The sequence below is a fragment of the Fonsecaea monophora genome (genome assembly GCF_001642475.1).
Source record: "Fonsecaea monophora strain CBS 269.37 chromosome Unknown Scaff15, whole genome shotgun sequence".
Classification (NCBI taxonomy): Eukaryota; Fungi; Ascomycota; class Eurotiomycetes; order Chaetothyriales; family Herpotrichiellaceae; genus Fonsecaea; species Fonsecaea monophora.
This window is the reverse complement of record NW_019173946.1, coordinates 179,471-206,388: the sequence shown is the minus strand read 5'-3', so window position 1 is coordinate 206,388 and position 26,918 is coordinate 179,471. Positions and strand designations below refer to the sequence as shown.

General features: G+C 50.5%; 6 protein-coding genes across 6 annotated transcripts; 4 read left to right on the top strand and 2 right to left on the bottom strand.

The window, feature by feature from the left end:
• Positions 1 to 731: 731 nt before the first annotated feature.
• AYO21_03175 (hypothetical protein) lies at positions 732 to 4,268 on the bottom strand (the record flags this gene model as incomplete). The annotated part of the gene is made up of 3 exons (XM_022653149.1): positions 732 to 1,286; positions 1,334 to 4,038; positions 4,106 to 4,268. The coding sequence occupies 3 exons, from the start codon at positions 4,266 to 4,268 to the stop codon at positions 732 to 734; spliced, it is 3,423 nt and encodes a 1,140-aa protein (XP_022514542.1).
• A 1,212-nt stretch (positions 4,269 to 5,480) lies between these two features.
• Positions 5,481 to 6,518, top strand: AYO21_03174 (hypothetical protein; the record flags this gene model as incomplete). The annotated part of the gene is made up of 1 exon (XM_022653148.1): positions 5,481 to 6,518. The coding sequence occupies one exon, from the start codon at positions 5,481 to 5,483 to the stop codon at positions 6,516 to 6,518; it is 1,038 nt and encodes a 345-aa protein (XP_022514541.1).
• A 1,236-nt stretch (positions 6,519 to 7,754) lies between these two features.
• Positions 7,755 to 13,490, top strand: AYO21_03173 (hypothetical protein; the record flags this gene model as incomplete). The annotated part of the gene is made up of 7 exons (XM_022653147.1): positions 7,755 to 8,590; positions 8,650 to 8,765; positions 9,274 to 9,518; positions 9,580 to 9,770; positions 9,821 to 9,875; positions 9,924 to 11,029; positions 11,078 to 13,490. 7 exons carry the CDS (start codon positions 7,755 to 7,757, stop codon positions 13,488 to 13,490), a joined length of 4,962 nt encoding a protein of 1,653 aa, XP_022514540.1.
• Positions 13,491 to 17,695: 4,205 nt separating this feature from the next.
• Positions 17,696 to 19,545, top strand: AYO21_03172 (hypothetical protein; the record flags this gene model as incomplete). Its single annotated transcript, XM_022653146.1, has 3 exons — positions 17,696 to 18,025; positions 18,094 to 18,308; positions 18,360 to 19,545. The coding sequence occupies 3 exons, from the start codon at positions 17,696 to 17,698 to the stop codon at positions 19,543 to 19,545; spliced, it is 1,731 nt and encodes a 576-aa protein (XP_022514539.1).
• Positions 19,546 to 20,400: 855 nt separating this feature from the next.
• Positions 20,401 to 21,375, top strand: AYO21_03171 (hypothetical protein; the record flags this gene model as incomplete). The annotated part of the gene is made up of 1 exon (XM_022653145.1): positions 20,401 to 21,375. One exon carries the CDS (start codon positions 20,401 to 20,403, stop codon positions 21,373 to 21,375), a length of 975 nt encoding a protein of 324 aa, XP_022514538.1.
• A 4,363-nt stretch (positions 21,376 to 25,738) lies between these two features.
• AYO21_03170 (hypothetical protein) lies at positions 25,739 to 26,098 on the bottom strand (the record flags this gene model as incomplete). Its single annotated transcript, XM_022653144.1, has 2 exons — positions 25,739 to 25,845; positions 25,897 to 26,098. The coding sequence occupies 2 exons, from the start codon at positions 26,096 to 26,098 to the stop codon at positions 25,739 to 25,741; spliced, it is 309 nt and encodes a 102-aa protein (XP_022514537.1).
• Between the last annotated feature and the right edge of the window lie 820 nt (positions 26,099 to 26,918).

Genomic DNA, 26,918 nt, shown 5'->3' with positions numbered 1-26,918 from the left:
TTTACTATGGATAAAATGACTTTGCTCCTCTCCTAATCTATACTTGGTAAACCTCGTGCATTATCCACTATATGCTACACGCCACTCACTACACACTAGACACTATATGAGGTACAAGTTGTGAGACGGGCATCACTACACACCAGAATACACAATAGCATCACTTCCATATCAATCACAGGAACTTGAGAAGAGGATCAACACAATCCAATAATCATAAACTCATCTAATCATCCTGTTTCTTGTCTTTTTTTGGTCAAATATTCATCATGCCATGAAGCATAAGCTCGTCTCTACGTTTATTGTGTACACACCAGCAACTTCGGCCTGGTCCACGGTCATGCATTGCTGCTATCCAGTCACCCACAACGTCTCTGACATCCCCAGCCTTGCAGCCACCAACCAGTTCTTCCTATGGTTCTGTGACAAGCCAGTCCTCGGCGTCTTCTCTGGACTTGTAGTTGTGGTGATCGGTGGTCGACATCATCATGGATGGCAAAAGGTTAGCGATGTGAACCAACTGGCGCAGGCTCGACTACCGCCATCTCTGCCGACGCTGCAACATTCATGCCACATGGTAAATCCTACACTTTGCGCTTCGGTCGAATTCCGGCCGATGACCAATGTCGAGTAGAAGCGACCCCATAGGATGTCAAGTACAAGATGCATAGTTGTTAGGCATCGTCACACCTCAAGCATGAGGGTTTTGGCGTGTCCCTATTTCCACGGATCTACCGGATGAACATGCCCTCGGCTCGTCCCCAGAAGTTGCGCGCCTTGTTGACATGGTCCAGGCCGAGCATCTCGTCTCCGTCCTGAATGAGATCGACAAGGATGTCGTCGTCTTCAATGTATCTTGGCTTGGCATAAAGCGTCCGGGAGACAAGTGCAAACTTGATCTGCTGCAGCAACTTGCCCTTGATACCCGTTCGCTTACTGATGCGTTCTTTGGTGTCTTTGAGTGCTTCACCTGGTTTCAGCATAAACTTGAACGGGACACCATGGGGCTTGTTGGCCTCTTTGTCGAAATGGTAGCAATAAATGAAACGGTCGTCTTCCGAGGCGTTTTGTTCTTCCTCGGGGATCTTCTCGGCATATAATGTGGTGAACTCGTTTACTCCAACCACGTTGAAATCCTCAATCAATTCCTTGTGGATTTTGCCCCCATGTACCTCGAGCACCCGTATATTGCGAGCGGCCTGTTCATCCAGATTGAGCTTTTTGGCAATCCCGGCGATCAGATCCCCGATGATGCCATTCTTGGCGACGAGTATCTCCAGTGGTTCCTAACCCTTGTTAGCATGATACATCACTTTATGTGGGGGACTTTTACCTCTTTACTGATGCCATCACTGAGCCAGATAACCTTCATGATCTTCTTGGTTTCATAATCAGCCAGGCTTGTTTCGAGGACCTCGTAATACAACGCGTCGCCCCGATGGGTGGCATATCCACCATAGGAAGAGAACTGTGACTGAAGGATTTGCTGGAGGTTATGGTTCATCCCACGTTTGATCCACATTTTGATCTTATTGTTGGTCGCGCTGATGGTGGCGAATCGGATGTGAGTTGGCTCAACTTTGAGGTGCTCCCCAACCTTTGCGGAGAATTGGTCATAGGTCATTTTCTTGCTGAGGCTAAGGACGAAGGCCTCTCCTTCCGTGCCGGGTTTTGGATGGAAGCTAACAGGTATTCGGTTCAGGAGGTAGTCATAGTATTGTCGCGCATCGGTATACGTGGCAGTGGACAAGTCAAGATCAGGGAGGTTTTGTTGGAAACAGATAATGTCACCGTCTTGAATCTCGGATTGCTGGAACGTCTGCTTCGGCTTCATCGCCTCAATCATTGAGAACTTGATCTCTTCGAACAAGAGAATCGGCGTTGCAGGATCCCAGTGCATGAGTCGATTGATCTGGGGTGCAATTTCCTGCACCTTGTCCAGCTTTTTGACATACATGTGGCCCACACCAGTCAGAGTCTGAGCCTTGACGTCGAAGTATTTGAGGAAAACAAGGATTGGGACGTTGCCACCGACGGCTTGCGCGGGATCTGGCCATTGAACTTTGCCATCGTCTCCCTTGGGTGCATTCTCGGCCCAAAGATAAAACGGCCTGCCTCTAGAGCCATACTTGTTCATGGCCTCTTCCATGGTGATGTCCACATCACGAATAGGCTGATCGGGACGGTTGGTTTTGTTTTGTCGGCCGACCATGACCCAGAAGCGGATTTGATCGGACTCCAGACCAAGCTCCTCGGCAATGGTGCCAGCAAATTCGCTGATTTTCGTGGCGCGAAGGACTCGATACACTTGAGCGGCGGCCGGATCGGTCTGTTCGAGATCGTAACTGGTCAAGTCGAAACCATGATGGGCTTGGAAGCTCTTTTCGGTTATGACGCCCACGTTCATGTAGAGGTGCGCCTCTTCGCGCTCTTTTTTCTTCCTAGCAAGCTCCGCTTGCTCCTCTGCAATTTTGGTCTCGATGTGTGCAGGGATGTCGGATTCGCTTACGTCGAGAAGGACTTGATCGAGCCTGCTCTTCCGGATGTATACCAACATGTAAGCATTCATGGATCTCTTAGTGGAATAGCCCCGCATGTATGGTTGCCGTTGTCCCAGTCCGCCGTTAGCGACATTAGCGTACTCTCCCCCAAAATTCTCCTCGAGCACTTCTTTCATAGTTGATCGTGTGACTCGGTCGTCATCAAATTTGTAGAAGTGGCCGTCTTTGGTGGGCTTGAGGAAGGCATAATAGTGGCCTGCGTTGAAGTCGCCGCTGTGCACAAGTACGCCGTGTAATTGATAAATCCATGGTTCCGTCGAAGCCGCCTTAGCTTCATCCGAGAGATACAGAGAGGCATCGAATTCCTCGGGAAACTCATGTCTGTCGTTGACCTTCATCATAGCATCGCGATTGATGTCATATTCGAATCTCTTCAGCTGGAGGTGAAGCACGGGGGGAAATGATTCGAAGATGACACCTTTGCGGGCATCCTGCAGCTTGTAAGGCTCTCCAGCGTCGTACTTGTTTTCGCCCTCCAGGGTTTCGACTTGGATATAGTCCATGAAGCTCTCGTGCAAATTTTTATTGCCCCTGACATTGAGTTGAATGTCCCAGAATTCCTCTATCCGGGAGGACTCGAAGTCGACGTTGATACAAGAAATGTAAGTCTTGGTCTTTCCGACGAAAAGTTCAGGCAGGGTCCGTTCTGCAGGTGTGCCTTTCATCTTCTTCTCCAAAACCTCCATCAATATGCGCGACAGTTCTTGCACGTCTTGCTGCTCGAAAATTTGCCTAGTATCCCATCCAAAGGATGCGGTCAACTCGTTGGTTGAAACTGCAAACCTATCTTTCTGGAGCCTGTAGAATAGACGCTGAAGTGTCCAGGCACTATTACTCCGGTTGGCTTCCTTCTCGGTGGGGATTTGATAGACAGCTTTTCGGAATAAGTTCGTGAAATAAAGAGACTGGAGGAGAGAGTTCAAATAGCAGGTTGCCCCCTGGTTCTTTAAACCGACCATGCCGGTCTCCTTCTTTGAGTCATATCCTTCGAAGTTATGCCACAAGACGCCGGTGGGGTCTTTGATGATGCGGACATAGGCTGTCAATTTGGCTTCATCATTCTCCACCAAATGCCTCGACCCATCTTCCCAAGGTTGATGGAAAGCCTTCCTAAGTTCCACAAACCTGGTGAAGCCCCAGTCACCTTCTTTTGCGTTGAAACGGTGAGTGGCAGTGTGGGTTCGGTATAGGGTTGGGTCGTTCGGATTCCACAGCACGAGGGCAAATTGAACGCAGGCGTACCAATCCGCGGGCGGTTCGTTTTCGAATCCATGTTCTAGATAGAAGGACGCGCAGTCGACCTGATTTCCGAAGGGGAAGAATAGCACTCTCCAGGGATGACCGCCGCATTCAAATACTGGCCCGTGCTCTCTTCTCGACAATGTCCGCCATTTTTCTATATGCCATGTGTGATATGCTTCAGCTTCGACCTCGACATCAGGCAGGTCGACGAGGACGTGCCGCTTCATCGTCTCAACTGGATATTGGTCAGTTCGTGGGCGAGCCAAGTAGGAAAGCAATAGTAAGCTGTTGGGTGGACATACAATCATCGGCCCGTGGGAGGGCTTCTGCAGGTTCTTCTGAGGCATCGTCCGGCGAGATGTTGACCACCTCGTTTTCCTGGTGGTATTGGTCGTAGCCGTCAATCAGCATGTCCGGTCCCGCTAACTGCAAATTGTCGAACCGGGCGGCGAAGTCAGTATTCATGGTTGTTGGTAGATATACAGGCTTGGAAAACAGGGCAATGCTCAACGTACGTTGTCCATGGTGAGAAGAGTCTGGACACGACGGTTATATTAAACTGCGCGGGACAGCAGGCGAGGGTGGCAGCCGAGTAGCTCTTTCCTCAGGTTTCCGCAGTTGACGCAGGGAATGGGGAGGTGTTATGTATGTCACAATGTGTGGGTGATGCAAGAAGGCTCGTCAGCAAGCAAGGCCTCACTCGCCACCCACGCGTAAATCTAGAATCTAGATAGACGACAGGGCCGATGGATGGGCTGGTTGCTAGAATAAGTTGCGCAGGTACCTTTCGGGGGAAGCAAAGATGGGATGCAGTATCAAAGGGTCAAATCATTCCTAGCCCACTGTCTGCAGCCTTCCAGAATAGACGTCAAATTATTGTCAAAGTGTCGCCGCCAGCCCGGCACAAGCTTTTGAACGGGCGAATAGCAAGGGTCAAACGCCGGGCTCTCCGTAGAGTGAAGCACGCCCACCGAATAGGCAGCCCGTCACCTTTTTTACCACTAAACAATTCCTACGGAACCCCGTGTTGGTGCAACCCAGGCGTCATTCCCTGGGCCACTATGCCTAAACCGAGAGTGGCTGTCAACTGCTAGGCATTTCCAACGTCAATCCCTTCTGTTTAGCTCTTGGTATGTGACTCTGCCCCTCCAACAAACCACAACTTCATCACGATTCTTTGTGCAACATTTGCTGCCCATGCGCTTTCTCAAGTCACGGTGACGAGATGACCATCGATAGTCTGTATGACTCCTCCGGCCTGTTGTTTGGTATGAGATGCTCCAGGTCGCTCAAGTTTTGAGGCCACGAGCCTTGCGCCGAGACTGGTTCAGTCATTCCCTTTGTGCGCAGTCACGCAGATGGACCTCTTCTCAAACCGGGAGGAACCCACCTCCATGGCGGCCAGCTTCGACTTTAGATGAGTACGGACTTGTTCTTGTGGTTGTTTGACCGGGCAGTTTGCTAACAAGCAACTCGCAGTTGGGTTGACCGCCCCATTCGTCCCATCAGCCTACGCCAGCTCTTCTTCTTTGGTCGCACTTTGACCGAAAGTCGTTTGCTGAGCTCCGCCAATTATGTCCGTATGGAATTGCCTACCAGGTTTGTTTGTTGTGTCTGAAATGTGTGTGTGTCCACCCACTTACCTGCTTTTTCAGACTTGCTCATCGCCTCCGAGACATGCAGCGTTTGCCCTATGTGGTGGTGACAAATCCGCACCTATCATTTGTCTACGAGCTCTACTACAAGTCCTTTGAGAGCTTTCGGCGTGTCCCTGTTATACGAACTGTGGAAGAGAACGACGATTTCTGCAAAGTGATCGCCGACAACCTGAAGGAACATCTAGCGGTGATCCCCAACCTGGTCATGGGAGTGCTGGAGTGTCAAGATTTGGTTTCAGTCGACACGATGGACAATTTTGTGCAGACCATGCTGCGAGCTCGGATTTCAAGACGTGTCATTGCCGAACAACACCTGGCCCTGACGGAAACATTCAATTCACCGTGGCACGTGCCCCAACCCAGCTCTGAGAACGAATTTGTTGGTGAAGTGCTGCTCCGCTGCAATGCCAAAGAGGTGATTGAACGGTGTGGCCGGTTCACGCAAGAGATATGCAGGTCGACCGCAGGCACTGATCCATTGGTACCAGAGATTCGAATTCAGGGACACACCAGTGCTACATTCCCTTATGTTCTGAGTCACCTCGAATATATTGTGGGCGAATTGCTGCGGAACTCGATCCAAGCAGTTATGGAGAAGTACCGAGATCCTCGAAAACCACCACCACCTATTGACGTGCTGATCTGCGAGGCACCCCAGAACGTGGTCATCCGCATATCTGACCAGGGTGGAGGTATACCTCGAGAGATCACGCCCTTTTTGTGGTCTTTTAACAAAGGCCCTAGAAGCGCTTCGCGTCTCCAAAACTTCAGGGACGTCCCTACACTTGCCGCCACCATGCAGGAAGTTCGATTGGGTGCGAGCGACAAGCCGAGTGGAAAAATCAGAGATACATCCCTCAGCACTCTAGCCACGAGACCCCCTGATCTTAGGCTAGGTATGGGTTTGCCCATGAGCCGTGTGTACGCGGAGTATTGGGCTGGTAAGCTCGAGTTGCATAGTCTGGAAGGATATGGTGTCGACGCATTCCTGCAAATTTCGAAATTGGGCAATCAGAACGAACAGGTTACATCACGAGCTACAATCGACGCGGTATGAAAGGGAAGGATATCAGAGAGGGAGAAGCCCGTTGAACAACTAGAGTTCATGTGCTCAGATAATCAATCTTATATGGATGTTCCTGACTCTATCAAATAGAGGAACGTCGAGAGGGAGGTTTCTACAAGAGTCTTCAGCACACATTTGAGTAGGCTAGAACCAGAAGAAAAAATATCAAGACATGCCTAGAGTTCAACAAGATCAGTCCAAGCTGTCACAATAGTGGCAATGTTTCAAAGAACAGCGTCAGAACGAGCATCTAGGTCAGACTTTGCCAATTCACTTCCTGCTCTGCCAGCAATTGAGCATACATAATACTTCTTGCGGCTGAGCTTTCAGTTTACCAGAGCTGTTTGCTTCTTCATAAACACCTCAAAGGTCTCCAGAAGGGGAAGAATGTCACCCACATTCTCTCGGTTCTGATATATCACTTGTCCGCTATTCCAGGTCATCACCACATCATGGGAAGCCACGGAGGCCCTCGTAATGATGGTTTTAAGATGCGGGTTCTCTTGAGAGATTAATCTCGACACACTCATCGGAAACCACCAGCTTCATGGTGTCGAGGTTTGTAGCTGACGTTGATTTGAATTGGGTGTCTGGAGAGAAAGAAGAGAGAAGATGATTTTTTCACGCCGACAGTTGAAAAGGAAGAGTCGTGCCTGGAAACGCGCGCCTAGACCGAAAGCGGTTAGCGGGAACTGGGGGAGAATGGCGCAAGCGGCTCTTCGATTGGCGGGCTGCAGGGGCTCCCAGTTTGCCCAGGCCAAATGAAATGCAGGTCAACTGGCCCTAGGGTCGCCCTGGTGGCCCTTGGACTTTACTGCTCACACCCGAAAGCCCAATCCCAAACTGCGCTTCAAACCTTCTGATTTTGTATTTGAGGCTCCTTGTGACTACAACATCTTCAGTATTGACTCCTCAGGACCGATTATACTCGATCATTCTCAGTGATTATCTCCTCTTTGTCTCTATTTCCACCTTACAATTCAAGAACTGTAACTTGCCAAAGACTACTGATCTCGCTCGCTCGCGCCCGCCACCATTCACCTCCGCTAGTTTTCCCGAACCTTCGCTCGTCTACCTACCTTTTCCGTCTCCCTTGAAGCAGTCCTTTTGCGGTCGTTGGTAGGGTGCGACACTGACCGACCTCCTTGCCACCTGACCTGATCTGCTCATGGAAAACGCAAATTTGTGGACTAGACGTTCCAAGTGAGTTCTGCCGCTGGCCCTGCAATGGTCAGTGAACTTGGCAGAGATACTAATCCTCTGGACAGCACTGGCAAACTATCGTTGTCTATGAGAGATCAGGAGGGTAAGGATGTCAGTAAGATAGATTCTCCTCGCTCCTACAACAATAGACGTTTCGGCGGCGACACTTCGTCCCACGGCAAATCGAATCCCTTCAACGCTCTTTCGCCTTCCGCTACAAAAACCCCCTCTGCGAGCGCATCCTCGGCATTTGGACTAGGTAGCGGTGCGTTCGCTTCCTTTGGCTCAGCAAAAACCCCAAAGACCCCGGGGGCAGGGCCGGGTTTCGATTTTTCATCACGTGAGAAAAACGAGAAGAAAGAGAGGGATCCAGATACACCCGGCGAGAATTCAGAAGCAGAGCCGCTCCAGGGTTCCCCAGGGTCTTTCAGGTCATCCTCGGAGCATCCGCTACGAAACACCTGGAACCTCTTCTATCGGCCCCCTGCTAATAAGTTCTCCGATTACGAAAAATCGACCCTGAAATTGGCGTCCATCAGTTCTGTGGAAAACTTCTGGACAATATATTCTCATCTGAAGCGGCCATCCTTGTTACCTAGTGTCTCCGACTACCATATTTTCAAGGACGGTATTCGTCCAGTGTGGGAGGATGAGGCGAACAAAAAAGGTGGCAAGTGGATTGTGAGATTGAAGAAAGGTGTGGCGGACCGCTATTGGGAGGATCTGCTATTGGCCATCATCGGTGACCAGTTCCTAGAGGCAGGAGAAGAGGTCTGTGGCGCGGTGCTCAGCGTACGGAGTGGCGAGGACGTTTTGAGTGTCTGGACCAAGATTGATGGTGGCCGAAACATCAAGATCAGGTATGGCATAATATGTGGCGAGGATGAGTCCAGAAACTGGCCTACTGACTGCGTGACAGGGAGACCATCAAGCGAATACTTGCATTCCCTCCCGACACGAACATTGTGTGGAAGAGCCACGACGACAGCATCGCCCAGCGATCGGCTCTGGATGAGGCCAGACAGCAGAAGATCAGTAGCGCCCCGGGGCATCCTGGGGCAGAGAGACGACGTCCAACCCTGCATGAAGACTCAGAAAAGAGCAAAGGGAAAGGGATATCATGATACCATATGGGGATGGCATGGGATGAGACGATCCCCCTTGTAGCATTATACCATCAATCACTGGCTTTGAGTTCCTGGATAGCATTGCTAAATATGCCAATGGAATTCTGACTACGCTTTGGTGCATCAAGCAGGCTTCAGTTGAGGTCAAGATTGTATATCCTCGTGCGCGGACCATCTGTGATTTGGTTGTCTCGTTGTGTAGGCCTGCGGGGAGATGCTCGGGTTTTGGTCCTTTCCTCTGAAACCAACCAACCACACGCACAGCATCCATCTGCAGCCACCGCAGCCCGCACTTCACCATTTCACTCTTCTCCCATATTCATAACATTTAGTATCCTTCTTACAACTTCCTGGGTAATATGGTCGTGCCAAGGATCCGTGGGTGGTCACGTCCCAAATGACTGATCCCTGGCAAGTGGTTGTGCAGGACACATTGGAAACTCTCAACCGGACTGGTCTCACTCCAGGACACAAATCACACATCGGGCAGAGGGGCACGGGCGACAAGTCAAGTACCGCACCTCTGGTTGCTCCGAATTCAAATGCCTCTCCATCGCAGTCGAAGAGGGTACAGATGCCCAGAACTCCTCCGAAACAGCTCACAAAAACCATAAAAGCCTTTCTTGGTGCGCACGACAATGCCGCATCTGCGCCTATTCATGTACGCTGGTCAGTTCCATGTTCGAACCTAGTACCCTTGCTGACATTTCTTTTCTGCGCAGATTGAGAGTGACGACGATAGTGAATCGCCCGTCGAGAGCAAGACTTCAATTCGGTACGCCTTCACATTCATGAGGAGAACACAAGGCACCCAACTGAGTACATTCACTTCCAGATCCAGTGACGCGCCACTGCGACAAAGTTCTTCGTGGTCAGGATTAAGTGACGACGACAGGCTGGTGGGAGGACTGGTGTATGAGCCATATGTTCATCAGAAAGACGGATTGCTGAAATTATCCACAGTCGACAACACCCCAACCCTGAGCGCATCGAAGAGCCCATGAAGAAGCCTTTCAAAGTACGCCATCCTCCACCTCGAACTTATGGCTTCTGACAACAGATCTAGCCTCCTTCGGGGGTCTATAAACCATACAATACCTTGAACGGAAAGTCGGCATATCTCCATCAGAGGACATCCCAATCTCGGACCCCAGCACCCGTGTCAAGCACGCATTTGCCTTCTAAGAGCGACGTTCACGCCAATGACCATTTTACACCTCACAAGAAGCGCAAGATCGGGGATTGGGGCGCATCTGCAATATCTCCTACGTCGGCCATCCCTTCCGACGAGGGCCAAATCCTGAATGACTCTGAAGACGAACTTGCTCTAGACACAAAGTCGAACGATGGAAATGTGTCTGGGAGGCTCTCACAACGACGCTGGCCGGATGATAGAGATGGGAATGGCGTTTCAACCCAAAGACGTCGAGACAGTATCGACAGGACTCAGGTGGACCAAGTGAATCACTCGTCTCCTGAAGATGAAAGCGCTTTCACCAAAGACTCTGCACAACGAAGAAAGACCGAGAAGGATAAGATACTTGAGAGCCCCCATGAACTTTCAAAACACCCTCACACCTCCCCATACTTTAGGTACCCAGAAACCCGAACGGCGGATGTCACTCGACAGAGGCAAAACCCAAAGTGGGCGCAGTCACCGGAGAGTCCGGATGCACTGCAGAGCACTGAACCTCGATCTACTTCAAAGTCATATACACTCGGCGGTGCACGCTATCCGGAAATGAAGACCATGGATCTCGGTAATTTGATTATAGGGCACACATCCAGTTCTGTCGGTCATAAGCGGTCGAACGAGACCGTGCAACCTCCACCCAAGAAGATATGTTTTGTCCTCTTGGAATTTGTGTTCAGAGAATTTTGTGATTCTTCGGGCTATATGATTGAGCTCGACAGGTCGGCATCGCAGATCGCTGTCAATTTGAAAAACCCGCTCTTGGGGAATGAGTCGGTTTTCTTACCACGCGGCATCAACCAAATCATCAAGCTTAGACACGGAAACGATGAGTCGCCATTGGTGAACCTCCAGTTTGCTCGAACTGGCATGGAAGAAGAACCCATGTGGCTCAGATTCGAATCGCACAAGATGGCCTTCGATTTTGTTAAATTTTTGACAGATGTAGAGAAGACGCTGAAAGTCACCACCAAGGACGAGTAAGTTTTCTGACTCTCATCAGACTGAATCTATCTAACCTTGTCTAGGCGCTGGATGGAATTGGCTTTTGAGAAAGCCAAAAATGCTTGCAAACCAAAGGAGAGACCCTCGACGAAGACTCTCGCAATGCAGGCACCCACAGCAAGACCAGAAACCACGTCAAAGGACACTAAGTCGACACTAGAACCACGCGTCAGCTTGAGACGTAGTAGGCTGGTGGACAAGTTGGATGCACCCCCTGAGGCTTCAGAAGGGCCTCGGATACCAACGGTCACGCACAGCAAGAAAAGTGTCGACGACATCGATCGCGCGCCCCCCGTGGCCAAAAGGTATTCACCTCTGGCAGCCCAGGAATCTCCACCATCCCAGATGTCAAATCACTCAACTGGCATGCCGCCGCCATCTGTCACCCGGTCGCGCGCCATTGAGACAGAACCGAGCATTGAACAAGGACAGAGCGAGCCCGCTGAAAAGACAAAAGCATCGCAGACTGGAGTTTTAGGCCGATCCTGGACAAAGGACCTTGTTTACCCGCAACCCGGACGAAGAGCTGCGGTCGTCCCCTTTGATGATCTGAAACGATTGGACGATGACGAATTCCTGAATGACAACCTGATTTTTTTCTTTATGAGGTATCTAGAGACACGCATGGAGAAGAGCAACCCCGAAGTGCTCAAGAGGATGCATTTCTTCAACACCTATTTCTACGAAGCCCTTTCCAAGACAAAAGGGAAGCGAGGTATCAACTATGAATCTGTCAGTCGATGGACCAAAAACATCAATTTATTCAGCCGTGATTTCATAGTTGTGCCTGTCAACGAGAACTACCACTGGTATCTCGCGATCATCTGCAATCTTCCATACTTCCGTCAAGAACAGACAATGAACAGCGGTTGGTCTGAGGACGTGCAGCTGGGTGACCAGCCAAGCGAGGAAGGCGAGAAAGATTCTGATCAGCAGATGGATGACACACAAAGAATATTGGCCAAGGTCCTACGCACTGTCGAAGAGGGAGACAGTCTGTTTGACGATCGGCCGAAATTTAAGAGACGGAAAGCCGTTCGCAGGTCACTCCCAAAGTACGACGTGACCAAACCTGTCATCATCACCTTGGATTCTCTAGGCTCAGCACGATCGGAAACATGTTCACAGCTCAAGCAATACATAGTGGCAGAGGCTCGAGACAAACGGAATTTGGACATTGATCTGAGTGAGCTCAAGGGAATGACGGCCAAGGAAATCCCCACTCAAAACAATTTTTCCGACTGCGGCCTGTATCTGTGCATGTACCTGGAGCAATTTGTCGCTGATCCATACACTTTTGTGCGGCGCATTTTACAGCGGGAAGAGAATAGACAACAATGGCCGCCCGAAATTCGTAGTCAGGATTTGAGATCAAGGTTGCGGCAACTAATCCTGGAGATGCACCGACGGCAAGAAAAAGAACCCCGGGAAATGGAGGAGCCTTCTATTGGAAACATCTTGATCAATACAAGAGAGATATCTCGCTCGCCGCCAATGACCCAGAGAACAGCCACAAGGCATGAGGTCAAAGAAGCGAAGAAGAGGTTCGAAGACATAACTCACAGCATGCCTTCCGAATCCAACAAGGGGAGGGACTGTGCATCTTCAGAGCTTGGGTCGAACGTCACGAAAGCAAGGCCTGGTGCCATGGTGATTTCAGAGACTCCGGAAGATTCTGACGAGGAGGACAGGCGAGCAACATCAAAGGACCAGATGCTAGAGCAAAATCCCCAACGGTACTCGGACGTTGAACCTCCTTCTCGGGACACGCGATTTCGTGCAGCCCCTCCGAGAGATGCCCATACCACACGAAACGTCGACCGGAGTTTGCGCTCCCCCACGGCACCCACGGACCAGGCCACTTACGCCTCGCATCCAACTGCTGAACACCGCTCGGATAAAAGACGAAGGTTAAGTCGTGCGGATGATTCGGACTTGAGACGAAAGTCCCGATCTTCGAGTCGATCAAGCGACCTGACAGATTACCTTTCTGGGCCGACTAGCGCCGCGCGTTTTCTCCCTAGGATTGAGGAACACGCAGCGCACTTCTCTGCTTCTTCGTCTGCTCACCGGATTGTGAGAGGCGATTCAGATGAGGAAATTGGTATGAGCAACAAGAGTGGACCGGGAAACACTGCTAGGATGGGGAAAAGTCATTGTGCGAGTCCTGACCCTGAAGTCATCGGGGGAAGGAAAGTTGGGCTGGACAGAGAGGTCCACCATCTGACGAAGCGAAAGCGACCATCCGAGAAAGCTACGGCACCCGATTCTACAAGTGAGCATGAGGAATGGGCTAGAGGCGGTGTGAAGCGGGAATCACCTCGGGTTCGACGACATGATTTTTCCTTCGCCCACGGCGAGGTTCGATCTGTTCGACAAAGGGAGAGGAAGGCTAGATATGGCGGGGAGGATGAGGAGATGCTTTTCCGCTCGTGAGACTTTGTTGCCGAGACATGGGCGTGATGGTGATGATAAATATGGAGCTACTGTTGTCTGAGGGTGTGCATTGCTTGACTGTGCCCTGCTTTATGATCAGCTTTCAAGCGATGAGCACCGTCTGGAAGACTTTGAACGACTTTGAACGGTTACTTTGACGGTTACAGCCTAACGATACCAGCAAAGCCGAGCAGTGCTTTTTTGCACGATACCTCATCTTCCGTGTTGTGCCCTTGTGCCCTGTCTACCACCTCGGTGGGTTCTTGGGGAGAGAGAGAGGACAGTTAGATGTCTCTTGAAAGCTCCTTCGTAGGAATAAGATACATGAAAGCGATTGAGTGAGATACTCGCCTCTGTAGATATGCTGAACGCAATGCTGGCATCATGGTGGGTGTTGGATGTTGAAGCTTGATCCGTTGTGCTCCCCTACCTTGTACACACCGCCCGCAGAACCCACAAACTGCTCCTCAACTCGTCCAGCGCATTCTGTCTCTATAGCGATCTTTGGCGTATCCAGGTGACTCATACGTCCTCCTTTTTCGGCTTGACCATACATTTTCGACACACCCTTTCCTACGACTCTACTCATCCATTTCCCCCCTTTCGCATCCCTTCTCTTGTCAGGGGGTCACGGGGTATACGACGAACGACCTCTCCTTCCAACCCCTACAGACGACGCACGAGATTAACCGATAACCTACCATCGAAGATGCCATCGTCGGATTCATCTGCAACTCATCCCATCATCACTCATGCACGCGTACCCTATCAGAATCGAGTTCCGACACAACCTCGACAACACGAGAATGGCTGAAAAAAAACATCGGGATCGGCGGGACCGGCATCGTCATTGAACGGGGCCAGTATGCCGTCAAGATACTTCGCATATCTCGGGTCGTTGAGCGGGACGGGGTTCTTGTTGGAAGAGGGAGGTTGACACCCGTAAGAGGGGAGCTACGACCAGCGACCTGATCTCATCCGTGAGATCGAGGGGGAAAAGGCCATTTACAAAAGACTAGGCCATCACCCGGGGATCCTATACGCTGTTATGACCTCTCGTCGCCCGATCCATCAATTCAGATGGACTTGATGAAAGAACGGCGATCTGCGGCACTATATCGACAAGAGCCCGCCGAGGCCGTCGCCGGACGCAGCAACTTCGCTGGCTGACCCAGACAGCACGCGCGCTGGCTCACATCCACGACCAACGGGTCATCATTGTCGCGGGCATCCGCCTGGACAACCTGTTAGTCGACGACAACCTGAACATCCGTCTCGCCGAATTTGGGAACTCGACCCTGATGTCGCTCGACTGGGATCTGGTTGGGGGGCGACGACGAAGGGTATTCGATCGCGAGCGACGTTGGGGAGTTTGGCGCCGTCATGTTCGAGATTGTTGTTGGGGGGAAATGCGCGTTCGACATCCATCACGACTGGAAGGAATCGGTGGGTATACGACTGTCGATGAGGTGGTGGTGGCGCTAGAGGAGGTGGAAGAGCTGGATAAGGAGTGGCTGTTCCGAGCGAGCTAGGTAGCTGGGTGACTTATGTATACACTTGGATAGAGGTGAGGCAAGGCCCGGCGAGGTAAGGAGAGGACTTGACCTATTCCAACCTTTTGTGCTCAACCCGGTCAGATAGAGTAGGAGGAACTAGTTAATCCATCACTCTGGCAGTTTCCGGCCATGGTGAGAGGTGTGAAAGGTTGGGGATACAAAAGCCAGGTGAAATGGAGCGAGATCGAGCGAGGATAAAGCGGCGAAAGGCGCCAATGCTAAATAAGGACTAGTTACTCGGTAAGAGGTACCGCCGTGCTCACTTTAAAATGACTTATGGGTCAAGGTTATGTGCAAAATTATCATAAGAGCGCGGACGAGATACTAGACTCCCCATCGATTCGATCTATGCCATGTTTTTCATGGCGAAGAAGTATCGAGACCACCAAGTATCGTGTTCATCACGGTGGCAAGGTCATAGCGGTGGGCATTGATGCCTTCGTGCATTCATCCATGCTCGCGAATGGATCTACACGTATCTGTCCCTGCTCTTGACAGTATGTGTCTCGAATCTTGTATAGATCTTCCCGAAACTTGCCTACCCCCTCGTGGACACATATTGAACTTCTCCAACTCGAACTACGCTTACCTACGGGTCATATATGTCCAGATTTGGAATGCTCGCCTCTACCTCACCTACGAATCAGCGATAAATACCTTACATTCTAGTATGGTCGATACAGCGCTATGCAAGCATTCGTTAAAAAAAAAAAAAAAAAAAACCATGATGTATGCGGTGTAGGTTTCCGAACACAGTTTCGACGTGCAATCGAAAACCCAGAAATGACAGAAAGGGTTCACTATAGATCTGTTGATGTGTACAGGACTTGACCCTACTGCTCACTACTATGAAAGACTCGCATCGGCACAACTGGCCACAAAACTGGAAGGGGCAGTCATTCCATCCTGGCGTTGGCCTGAAAATTTACATCAAGAACATGTCGAAGGTTCTCGTTGATAGAGTGGGTTGAATCTGAATTTGATGCACCTTCAACACTTACAAGTCAGTTCCGCAGCAGGTGAGAAGAATATGTAGTACATGGAAGTCACTAAAGCGGTAGTGACTATAATCTTATCTGGAAATCCTAGCATCACATGGTTGGCAATATAAGATAGTACATACTTCGCCAACAGAAGGACAGCAGCTTTCAGTACAGTACCGTTCAGGATCAATATGTCTTTGACCATGTGGCTTAGATTCAGAAGGGCTCAGCCAATGTCAGGCCTGGGCTTAGCGCCACATAGACCCGAAGCTTCGAGCTTCTCCCAACCTTCAGCCTCATCGGATCATCTGGACAAAAACCTCCAGTTCGTGTTAGATCTTCATTAGGGTGGCAAACCCTTTGCCTCGCCGAACGTACTCACCATTATGCGCAGGTTCAAAGACAAAATGGACAAATCTACAAACCCGCCGCCACCCGGCAACGCGAGGCGGAGAGTCCGCGATCATCATCACCAAGTCAGGCCCCCACTGTTTCCTTCCGGACGGAGTGAAAGTGCTCCACGACCGTGCTGACGCCACGGTCGACATCTGCTTCGTCCACGACCTGACTTGTTGCAAGTTTCCCAATCCTGGAAGAAAATAGAATCTCTTGTTGTGCCTGCGGGCGACGGCCGAATTTGATCGCATTGACCAGAGAGACCTAGACGAACCGGCGAAACAAATCTTGCAAACTCACAATTCTCTCGTGCAATTTGGCCAGATACTAATGACTGAAAAAAGGGAAAAGAAACATCAAAGAGCAGGACAATATAACAATAAGGGATACAGATCTCAGAAGTCATCCTGTTAAACATCACGGCGAAAAGTGGTCTTGAGCTTATGCTTGCCAAGCCACCAATCGAATGGCAATCCGTTCACGTGCTCGTCAAGCTCGAAATTCAGCAGGGTGTCTTTCCGTAGTGAGACCTGCTTTGCTGGCTCCATCATCGATCTTCGAGAGATCTAGAGGTTCTCATTGATCCTACCTTCTCATTGAACCAGCCACTGCCTGAACGAGTCAAGACATGGCATCATTAAAAACCTCTGACTCGCCTCAATTTTCGAAGGAGAAAAAGGCTATTAATGCGTGCATCGAGTGCTGCCGGCGAAAACAGAAGGTTTGTCAAACTTGAAATATGCCAACAATTTCTAGCACCTGACACTGCTATAGTGCGATCGGAAACAGCCCTGCGGTAATTGCGTCGGTCGGAACGTTACTGACAAATGCCATTACAGCAACCTAAGAAAGTGGGTGGTGGGCGCGGAGATGATTGCTCGTTCTTCGCCTGAGACATGGATGAAGGGCTAACCATACGGTAATTTAGACCTTCTCATAGATCAAGCATCACAGGAGTGGCAGTCGACACCCGCGACGTACAAGCACCAGCACCACCAGATGGATCGCCTGATTTCAACGCAGCAGTAGAGTCACACGCGATCGATATGGGCTACTCGTCTACTACTGGAAGTAATGCCTTGGCGGAATTTAAACAGGCAGGTGTAGTACCTATCCAAGCAAAAAAACCTTTCAGTTTGTTATTGACTGATGACAACAGCTTTTCCGGAAAGAACATGGGGTGCACGCTGTTTCGACTGCTGACCATGATCCAGTTGCCCAGACTGAAGTATCCAGGCCATGTGCGACTAATGTCCGACTTCCGTCCAAGATGGCCATTCACAAGCTAGTGGAGGTTTTCTTCAACGATGTCAACTGGCAGTACTTCATCATCGAAAAACAATACTTTGACTCCTTACTTAACTGTTGGTACGGAACCAATGTCAAGACCTTGTTGCACCTCAGCCATGACGAACTCGGCAGAGAACTTTACTACTTTCCCGCACTATTGTGTCAGGTTTTAGGCCTTGCGATACAGTTTCTACCACTCAGATCACCTGTCTGGGAATACTTATCGCAGGCTGATATGGCTGTGTGCCATAAATACAGCGATACGGGTGTGGAGCTGATGACGCAGAGACCACATGCGGCTCTCACAGTGGTTCAAGCGGATTTTCTGAGGGCATCTTGGTTGAAGAATATTGGAAAAGGAGTAGAAGCTTGGCATAGCATTGGGAGTGCAATCCGGTCGAGCTGCTCAAGATTGACCCCGATGTCCGCAAACTGATAAAGCTGATAACTTCCAGATCCGCACAAGAGCTCGAGCTTCATCGTCACGAGGATCCCTACAAACATGCTTCGAGCAGTCCTGGGGCAAACCTTAGCCGCATGTGGTATGAAGAGTATAAACGGCGGCTATGGATGAACTTGTGTACATGGGACGCGTGAGCTTCTTCGTCGTTAACATGCTGTTGCTGGCGTTCTAATGAAGACAGTTTGACTGCAATGATTCTTGGTCGCCCAAGGGCTATCCATCCTGATGATTGCGATGTGGAGGAACCAATTGAGTGCAACATCCCGCCAGACCCCTCCAGCTGTGTCCCAGGCTCTCCAGAAGTTATTGGGGGACGGGACAGGCCCAACACTGTCTCCAGCAACCTATTCCTGTACCGACTCTCGAACGTGTGGCATGCTGCGAAAGGGCAGAAAGCCGATAGACCTTGGTCAATAGATTACTCTGTGGTTCAGCAGCTTCATGACCAGGTGCACCTCATCATGGGAAGGCTGCCACTTACACTTCGATACGAGAACCCTGACTTGTCATGGGATGATCAATACCCATACTTACGTTATCAGAGAGAGGATATTCTCACAAAGGCCAATCTAATGCTAGTGGCATTGCACCGTCCTCACATAAAGTACCGGGCCGAGAGTCGGCGCGCCGCATTACAAGCTTCGATCGTGATATTAGACTCACAACATCGATCATTTATAATGGCCAGACCACACCAGTACAAATTCTTTGGCCTGTCCTTCTACACCATCGACGCATCACTACTGCTTTCGGTTGTAACGGCTAGGTATTTACCACAAATGGACAGCGCAGTTATGGCGAAGATTGATTCTATCCTGCAACAAGCTATGAACAGATTGAGTGCAATGCATTCATACAGCCCAATCGCACGCTCTGGTCTCACCATTCTCAGCCAGTGTTACAATGTTCTACAGATGCGCCTGGAGCGCAGTACTGCTACATGGTATCTTCAAAAGGCCGTAGCCACCGAGCCCGGAAATTTCGCACAAGATTCTGGAGTTGATGTGATGGGCGATAGCTTGTCAGAACAGCAATCACATCTGCCGCTTCCACAATCGCAAGAACATAATCAGCAAGAGCCAGTATGGGGTGCTCCAACATCTTTATCTACCGGTAGTGGCTGGACATTTGACACGAGTGTGGATGCAAGAACCATACCTACGACTGCCACTCAACCATCTCCACATCTTGAGCCATCAACCACTGACTTTGACGAGACGTACTGGCTGAGCATGATAAATGAGGTACCTGACGTGACGAATACAGATCCGACGGAAGCTCTCAAGGTAGGCCCAACAGTTGAGGCAGCCTCCGTGGAGGACAATACTGTTTGGAATCAGATTCAATTTAGTGAATCAAGCACCTAAATGATCATGATTAGCTCGAATCACGGAAGATTTGATGATATTGGTTTGCTAGCTAGAAACGGTCAATGACACCGAATCCAAAGTTCAGTTGATTAACATCGTCCCAGCACTGTCGTCTGCCTCGGCCTAGTCTGAAGGCCTAAGGGATCAAAAAATGACGGTGACATTACTGGTTATGGTCCAGGCAACGACGAAAGTCCTTCTGTGAAAGTGAACAGCACGCTAGCTTCCTCACTTCGAGATTGTTGACATTCGCGATGTCTGGAAAGCTCTCCGCGAATCGAGATCCTGCTAACTCATCAAGCTCAGCGCGCTCACGACAACTTGTTAAACAGATTTCAGTGGGAGGCTATTTCACCCTTTCGGCTGACAAACGGATATTACGGAGTCGTATAGTATAGACTTACCCGCAAATCTCAGGCCGACAAATTTCTACCTTACTATCAAGCACCAGTCATAATTCTGCTACTCGACGGCTGGATTTGTCACTGTGCTATGACGTCGTGGACAATCGTCACGTCAAGCGATCTGAGAGTCTTATCGTCTGGGGTGTTCCGGGAAGAACTACTGGGAGTATCTCATCAGGACCTAACTAATCACCAGCTGAAGTAGGCAATCATTAGTCTGATCTGAACGTGCTAATCCGACGTGCTAACCCGACATGCTAACCCGACGTGCTAGTCCGACGTGCTAGTCCGAAGTGCTAGTCCGAAGTGCTAGCCCGAAGTGCGAGTTTTAATTCATAATAACGATACCTCTGTTCCCTCGTCGATAGCTTTTCTATTTCAACTTGTACACCTCCCAACAAGCGAGCCAACCTTCAGTAAACACCAAATTCACCGCACCAGCAAAAGTATGACAGGGATTTCGAAAGAACGAATGCAAACGGCGCAGGCGCAGGAAAAGGCCATTTCGGCCGAAGATCACGCCAAGGTCAAGGCGCTGGCAGGCATGGTCAAGATGCCACGCAGCTTCATCTTTAAGAACCCGGACGAGTACGGCATGGAGGGGTGGCATGACCTTTCCATTCAGTCGGATGATGGGACACCCCTCGAGGCGTGGTACATCCCTGCTCGTGGCGGCGAGAGTGACCGGCTGGTCATCTTCAACCACGCGTTGCCCATGTGCCGGGCCGGCTATCCAGGTCACATGGGCCCGCCGTGGAGCGAGTTTATCGAGCCCGTCGAGATTGACTTTGTCGTTCAGTACAAACACCTGACCGACGCAGGCTACAATGTCTTGACGTACGACTTTCGCAATCACGGTCAGAGCGGCGCGGCCAACGGCGGAGTGTCCGGTATCGGTCAGTGGGAGTGGCGCGACTGCGTCGGCGTGAAGCGCTTCGTCGACATGCACCCTCGCCTCGGCCGCATGAAAAAGGCCTTGTTCAGTCAGTGCCTGGGTGGTATCTCTCAATATGCGGCCATTACCAAGCGGCCCGAGCTTTTCGACGATATTCGCTGCATGTGTAGCCCCCTCGTTCCCAACATGTCGGCCGTGTTTTCTAAGCTGTCCGGCGCCCAAGGTATCAGCCAGTACCAGGAACTCATCGATTTGGAGCTCCTCAAGCTGGGAGGCTTCCCCGCCGCTGACATGTCCGGCAAGCTGTGGGCGCCTAATGTTAAACTCCCCGTTCTCATGTGGCAGGTCCACGACGACGCCATTATCGAGAACCCGTCCGACGCCCAGAGCACTTTCGACGCTCTGGCCAGCCGCGACAAGGAACTGTACTGGATTGAAGGCACGACAAAACGCTTCGAAGACGGCTACAACTGGTTCGGCCGCCACCCCGAAAAGGCGCTGGCCTTTTTGAAAAAGTATATGGACTAAAATCGAGCTTTTTCTATATGCACACGCTTTGCTGAATATCGGCAGAGGGCCATTTTGAGGAGAACTACGGCCGGTAATATGTGTTGAAACAACAACATTTACCTAGCAGACATGCCACGGCCTCGTCGTATTGTAACTATGCTGTAATCGCAGAAGGAGGTTTATTAATTCAAAGTCTATCTTTTTGCACGAAGCCCCTGCTCATATTCAATTAGTATTGCACGCCCGTACAGTATTCGGAAACCTTCATCGCACACGTCATCTGGTATTTTTCCCATTCATTATGACTGCTTGTATAGCGCTGTATCAACCATACCCTGGCGCAGGGTATTTGTCGCTGATTCGTGGGTGAAGTGGAGCTGATCATTCCCAATCCGGATATCTTTGACCATAGGTAATTAATAATAAGTGTGGTTCTGAGTTGGAGAAGTCCAATATGTGTCCGCGAGGGGGTAGGCAGGTTTTGGGAAGATCTGTAATTTGTCAACATCTATGCATTCGCAGTCAGTCCCGTGAAAGGGGTTCGGGTTGATTCATCGACATCGATAGTGGCCCTGGATGGCATCATAGTATCACCCCCTGTGGCCGTGTCACAGCATCAGTCTCATGAGCGGATACCTTTCCTTACTACCCACGGATGTATTAATGGCTGAATCGATCAAGGAATGGGTGCTATCTCCGATGATGGCTTTTCTCTTCATCACATTGTCGTCGCGCAGCTCAGGGAATGTGAGATGCATGGTCGACAATGCTAGTTGGATGGCAACAGAGCGAGGAAAGTGGGAATACTCCTCGTTGGTAAATCGATGGAGATATGGGGACCTGTTACGGCCTGAGCTGGTGTGGCGTGGGAAGAAAGATCGACTCGACCGGAATTGAAATGTGGAGGCATTTCCATTTTCTGCGCTGGATGGAAAAGGATTCCAGAAAGTCTGTTGACGGTGGCTGGGTATTGGTAAGTTCTTTAGACAGAGCAAGAGTGCGTGAGTGTACATGTGGATGTGGATGTTTGTGGATTCCCTTGTGGATTGCGGATGGTGGATGCATTATCACCCGTGAGTGTTCTCTCAAGGAGGTCCAAGCCAGCCGTCATCACTTCCCGCAATATTACCTTCAAAGCAAGAAGGCAGGCAGCCAGGTAGGTACAGCGTCAATGGTGTCTCGGCAGGGAAATGGTGGGGTGGGCACCTAATTTTGTATCAAAAGCATCCCATCCACACTGGATGTCCTGGTTGTCTGAGGCATTTTTGGTGGGACCAGTCATTTCAGCTGTCCCAGGTTCACAGCTGGAACTCAGGGACTGGAGACTGAGCAGTGACGAGTTACAAGATTCGAGACACATCCTGTCAAGAGCAGGGACAGATCAATCCTACCAGTATGTAATAAGGGATGGAGATGGGTTTCAAGCCCTCGATATCAGCGTCGGCACAGCTGAGATGTTGATATGATGCGGCTGTGCGAGGCCTGTTCCCTGAGAAGGGGTGGGAGGGCGATGGACGTTGGTAAAAGGTGGGTTAGATAGGGGTTACCATGTGCAGTATCTGACTGTGTGGAGGCGAGGATGAGGTCTGACGACAATCGTGGATTCGAAGAGGATGATCACCCGCTGCGAGACACAGACACCTTCCCATTTAACGCGGGCACAGGCGTCCCGGCCCCTTGACTGCCATGACTGCCACGGACTGCTCAACGGGAGTGATCGTCAGAGGTGTCGCCACGCGTCGGAGAATATTGGAACTACCACTGGCAAAGATGATGACATCGGTGGGAGTCCTTATAACCCTTACAACCCTCATCCCTCCCGATGGCGTCGACGGAGCGGGACAGGGTGGCGAGGATGATGTCGATGACCAGTCCAGACCCTCTGAATTTCTACTGCGGAGAAGGTTATGTGTGTGTGGTTGTCTGTCTCCTTTTGACTGGGTGTGAAACTGGGAAGGAAAGCTAACGACAATGAATCGTATACCCCTCGCATCGCCCTCGCGCTCGATCTCGATCTCGATCTAGAGGCAGCGAGCCATCACAGGGAGATAGTGAGCTACACGCTCGTATAGAGAGACTATCCCTCAAGAGTGATGCGGCAGGGTCTCGAAATGTCTGTAAATCGGTAGGAGAGGAGGCTCTTGGTAGGTATCTGCCTGGGGTGCTAGGTAGGAGGAATCGAGGGACCGAACGACGAAAGGGGTGAGAGGTACTGACCTGTCACGAGAGAGGAGAAAGGAGCATCAAGAAAAGAATCAGCCTGAGCTCTCTGGACGTCGCAGATCGAAGGGACCGTGCGGCTGAGCAATGACGGAGGAGATGGGAGGGGGAGGCAAAGGTGGGTGACCGACCACCCCATCCTAGACTGGACGACGCCCAGGAGGGATCGAAGAACAAGGAACCACGCATACATCATCGCCGTCAGATGCTTGTCGGGGTCAGTTCACACACAGAGACGCACTCACACAGGGTGCTTTTCTGAATCTTTCTCCTTCTCTTGCCTCCCTCCCGATCTGTCAATCACCTGATCTTAATCAGGAGATCTCTCAGCTTCCAAACCCGACCCCCTACCAACAAGGAGTTATGTTATCACCCATCGGCCATTGGTTGGATGGGAGAAATCCTGGCTATCCATACATAAGGGCGTGGGAAGGGAGGGATCGAGGGTCGAGGAGAGGAAGAGGCGACATTTTTGCTTTTTTGGTGATGTGATGTGATGTACTGAAACAGAGAAAAAAAGGGGCTCTAGAAGGCCCTGTCTGTGTGGATGGATGAATGGATGGATGGATAGCTATGGCAACCGCAATGTCAATGTCGATTTCGATGCCGATGGAAAGAGATGGAGATGAAGATGAAACAATCACAATCCCACAATTTCTCCCATGGCTGATAATCGCAAATCCCATGGTTTGCGGCATGGGCAACGCCAAAACCCCCCCAACAGACAAGCCAGAAAGACGAAAAAAGCCAGATCAGACCAAACCATCACCTCGTGGGCAAGAGTTTCCCACTTTCCCACCCAATAATCCCACATTCTGATTGACCACCAGAGGGAGTGGCGGGAAAAAAGTAAAAATGGGGGCAATGGCGAGTTTTACGTCTTTGAATGTCGATCTTTCGACAATCCCCCTCTTCAACACTCACTGACTATATGGGAGGCATGTCACTGTCACTGTCACTGTTGCGGTGGCACCGGTGCGAAGAAGAGGCACTACTAGGAGGATATACTACGTGCTTGCTTGATTGCTTGCTTGCTCCGTCTCAATCTGAGATGACCATACCCCAACACTCCGTCGGCATGGATGTACATGGACACCATAGGGAGGCAGTAGTAGTGATGGGTAGTGATAGGTATACAAGCAAGCAAGACCTATCCTATCCTATCATTAATTAGCAGACCAGGACTAGGAGAGTTACTCGATACTCGTTGCATGAGTTGTGAGCTGTAAGTCGTATGACGTTCCCCCAGAAAATCCCAGCACGGGGCCGGGTTGGTTCCATATGATGCAAGTGATCGACGAGGCTGTTGCCTGACAAGACGAACGTCACGCAGGGTCTCACTGCGAGGGTATGTCCACAGCCAGTCAGCCAGGAAAGAGGGGAAGTACGGGGAGTGAGTCAGTTAGTATATCTGTCTGTCAGCGCCCACTGCTTGGTGTCGTTTGGTCGTGGCTGGGGTGCTGGTGTATACGCACATGTACAGACTTGCATGCACAGCGGTACTGTAGAACGATTTTAGCACAACAAAAGTAGATACCTAATCAGCGGGTATAATGACATTCAAGTAAACTGTCCACGGATTACTGGGCAAGTTGTGCCTGTATGCTCATAGATACTATCGCGCAGGCTTAATATATCTCCTCCGTATAGTCATGGGGTGGCTGTTACCACCAGGGTGCATGGGGGAATCTAAGCACACAAGACAATTGCAGGTCATGCACAACCTAACAGTCTCATAGAGAAAAGAACACTATGGATTAAAAAGCACCAAAGTTAGTTGTATTACAAGTAATTGAGCAGAGATAATCAAAGGCTTGCAGGGAAATAAACAGAAGTAGTTTGGTAAATCATTTCATTCAGCTTCAAGTTCGTAAAGATCTGTATTTCCACCCCTAAAATATCAAAAGCCCTTGCGCCGCCAGATGCTGCTGGTGCTTTTTGACAAGAGCAGGAATATAACACCCCGCAGTGTGTAATAGTATACATTGGATGAGAACAATCTCACCACCACGCAGGACTGCAGCTATGATATGCAGCGGGTGTGCGTGAGAGAGTGATAGGTAGAAGCAGTCGTGAGAACCTTCTGTTGCACGGTCCTCTACCACAAATTGGAGTCAACCACGGTGAATGATTGTATGTTCCAGCGAGGAGTTTCGCAGTCTCATTCCGTCATGCTCACTGACAGCTCCGTCACCCGTTTGGTGTAGATGCCAACTGCTTCTCTATGATATAGTTGGCGAGCTTGAACGCTCAGAGAAAGGAATGGCGCTTCGTGGTACGGTTAGAAAGACGATCGTGACGAGGTACTGCTGTGTGTACTCTGCTTGGAAAGACCTGCGTTGGCGTGGGCATCAACACCAACGGGTGGACTTCGTCGTCGTGCTGATCGGGTTGCAGCATCCATTTGTTGCTTGGTGTGCATGTGCATCATTCGAGCGTACGAAGTCATGGCCGCAATAGGATCAGATTCATAGTTGAAGTTCTGTTGGGGGCTGGTGAGGTATTCGACGGCCGAAGGCATGGTGGAATTTGATTTGGAGTTGGAGTATTAAAGGTTTTTCTGATGTTGGAAGACTGCAATGGTCAACACGAGATGATGGTGCTAGAGGTGGTCTCGACGTAAAAAAATGTCTTGTAGATGATAGTGAGCTGATATGGAATATGGTAAGGGGGAATCCGGACCATCTGGTTATATATCTCGACGAGAATGCTCAGCACACCAGGCTGAACCACCATTGGCGAGAACGAGGGCGAACCGAAAGACGGAATGGAGGGCAAAGTCCAGGTCTAGAGGCGGAGAAATGGCGTATGTCGCGCCCAATGAGTGTGGTGAGACCTCTGGAGAGGTTATGCAAGTTGCCGTCAGTTGGATGGAGCTGAGTGGCCATCTGGCGAACTACAATTTGACGGGGCGATGATCAAACGGCAACGGTGGCCCTCGATCCCCAGCAAAAATGAAGATTCCAAGGACCAGAGCTGAGCATCGAGCAAATAGCCATGAAGAACGTCCTTTGCAGGTGGAGAACGACCCTGCCGATCGGTCAAACCCAGAATCGTCCAGGGTCTGATGGGAGAGGCAATGCAATATGATCACATCTCGCATCCGATAGACATGCGGAAAAATTGTGGATGGGGAAGCCCATGCTCTAGACCCAACGATTTTGGGCCGAGGGATTCTCGTGGTTAGGCATTCGAGATAAGCATGTCTGAATTCTATTCAAGAGTGATCGTCGTTGGGGGAGATGCTGGGACCACTTCGCATACTTGTGCGGTCCTGACCAAGGGAGAGGCCCAGCAAAGCGCGCAGGCTAGATCGGACGTGCGTAACAAGGAAAGAGATA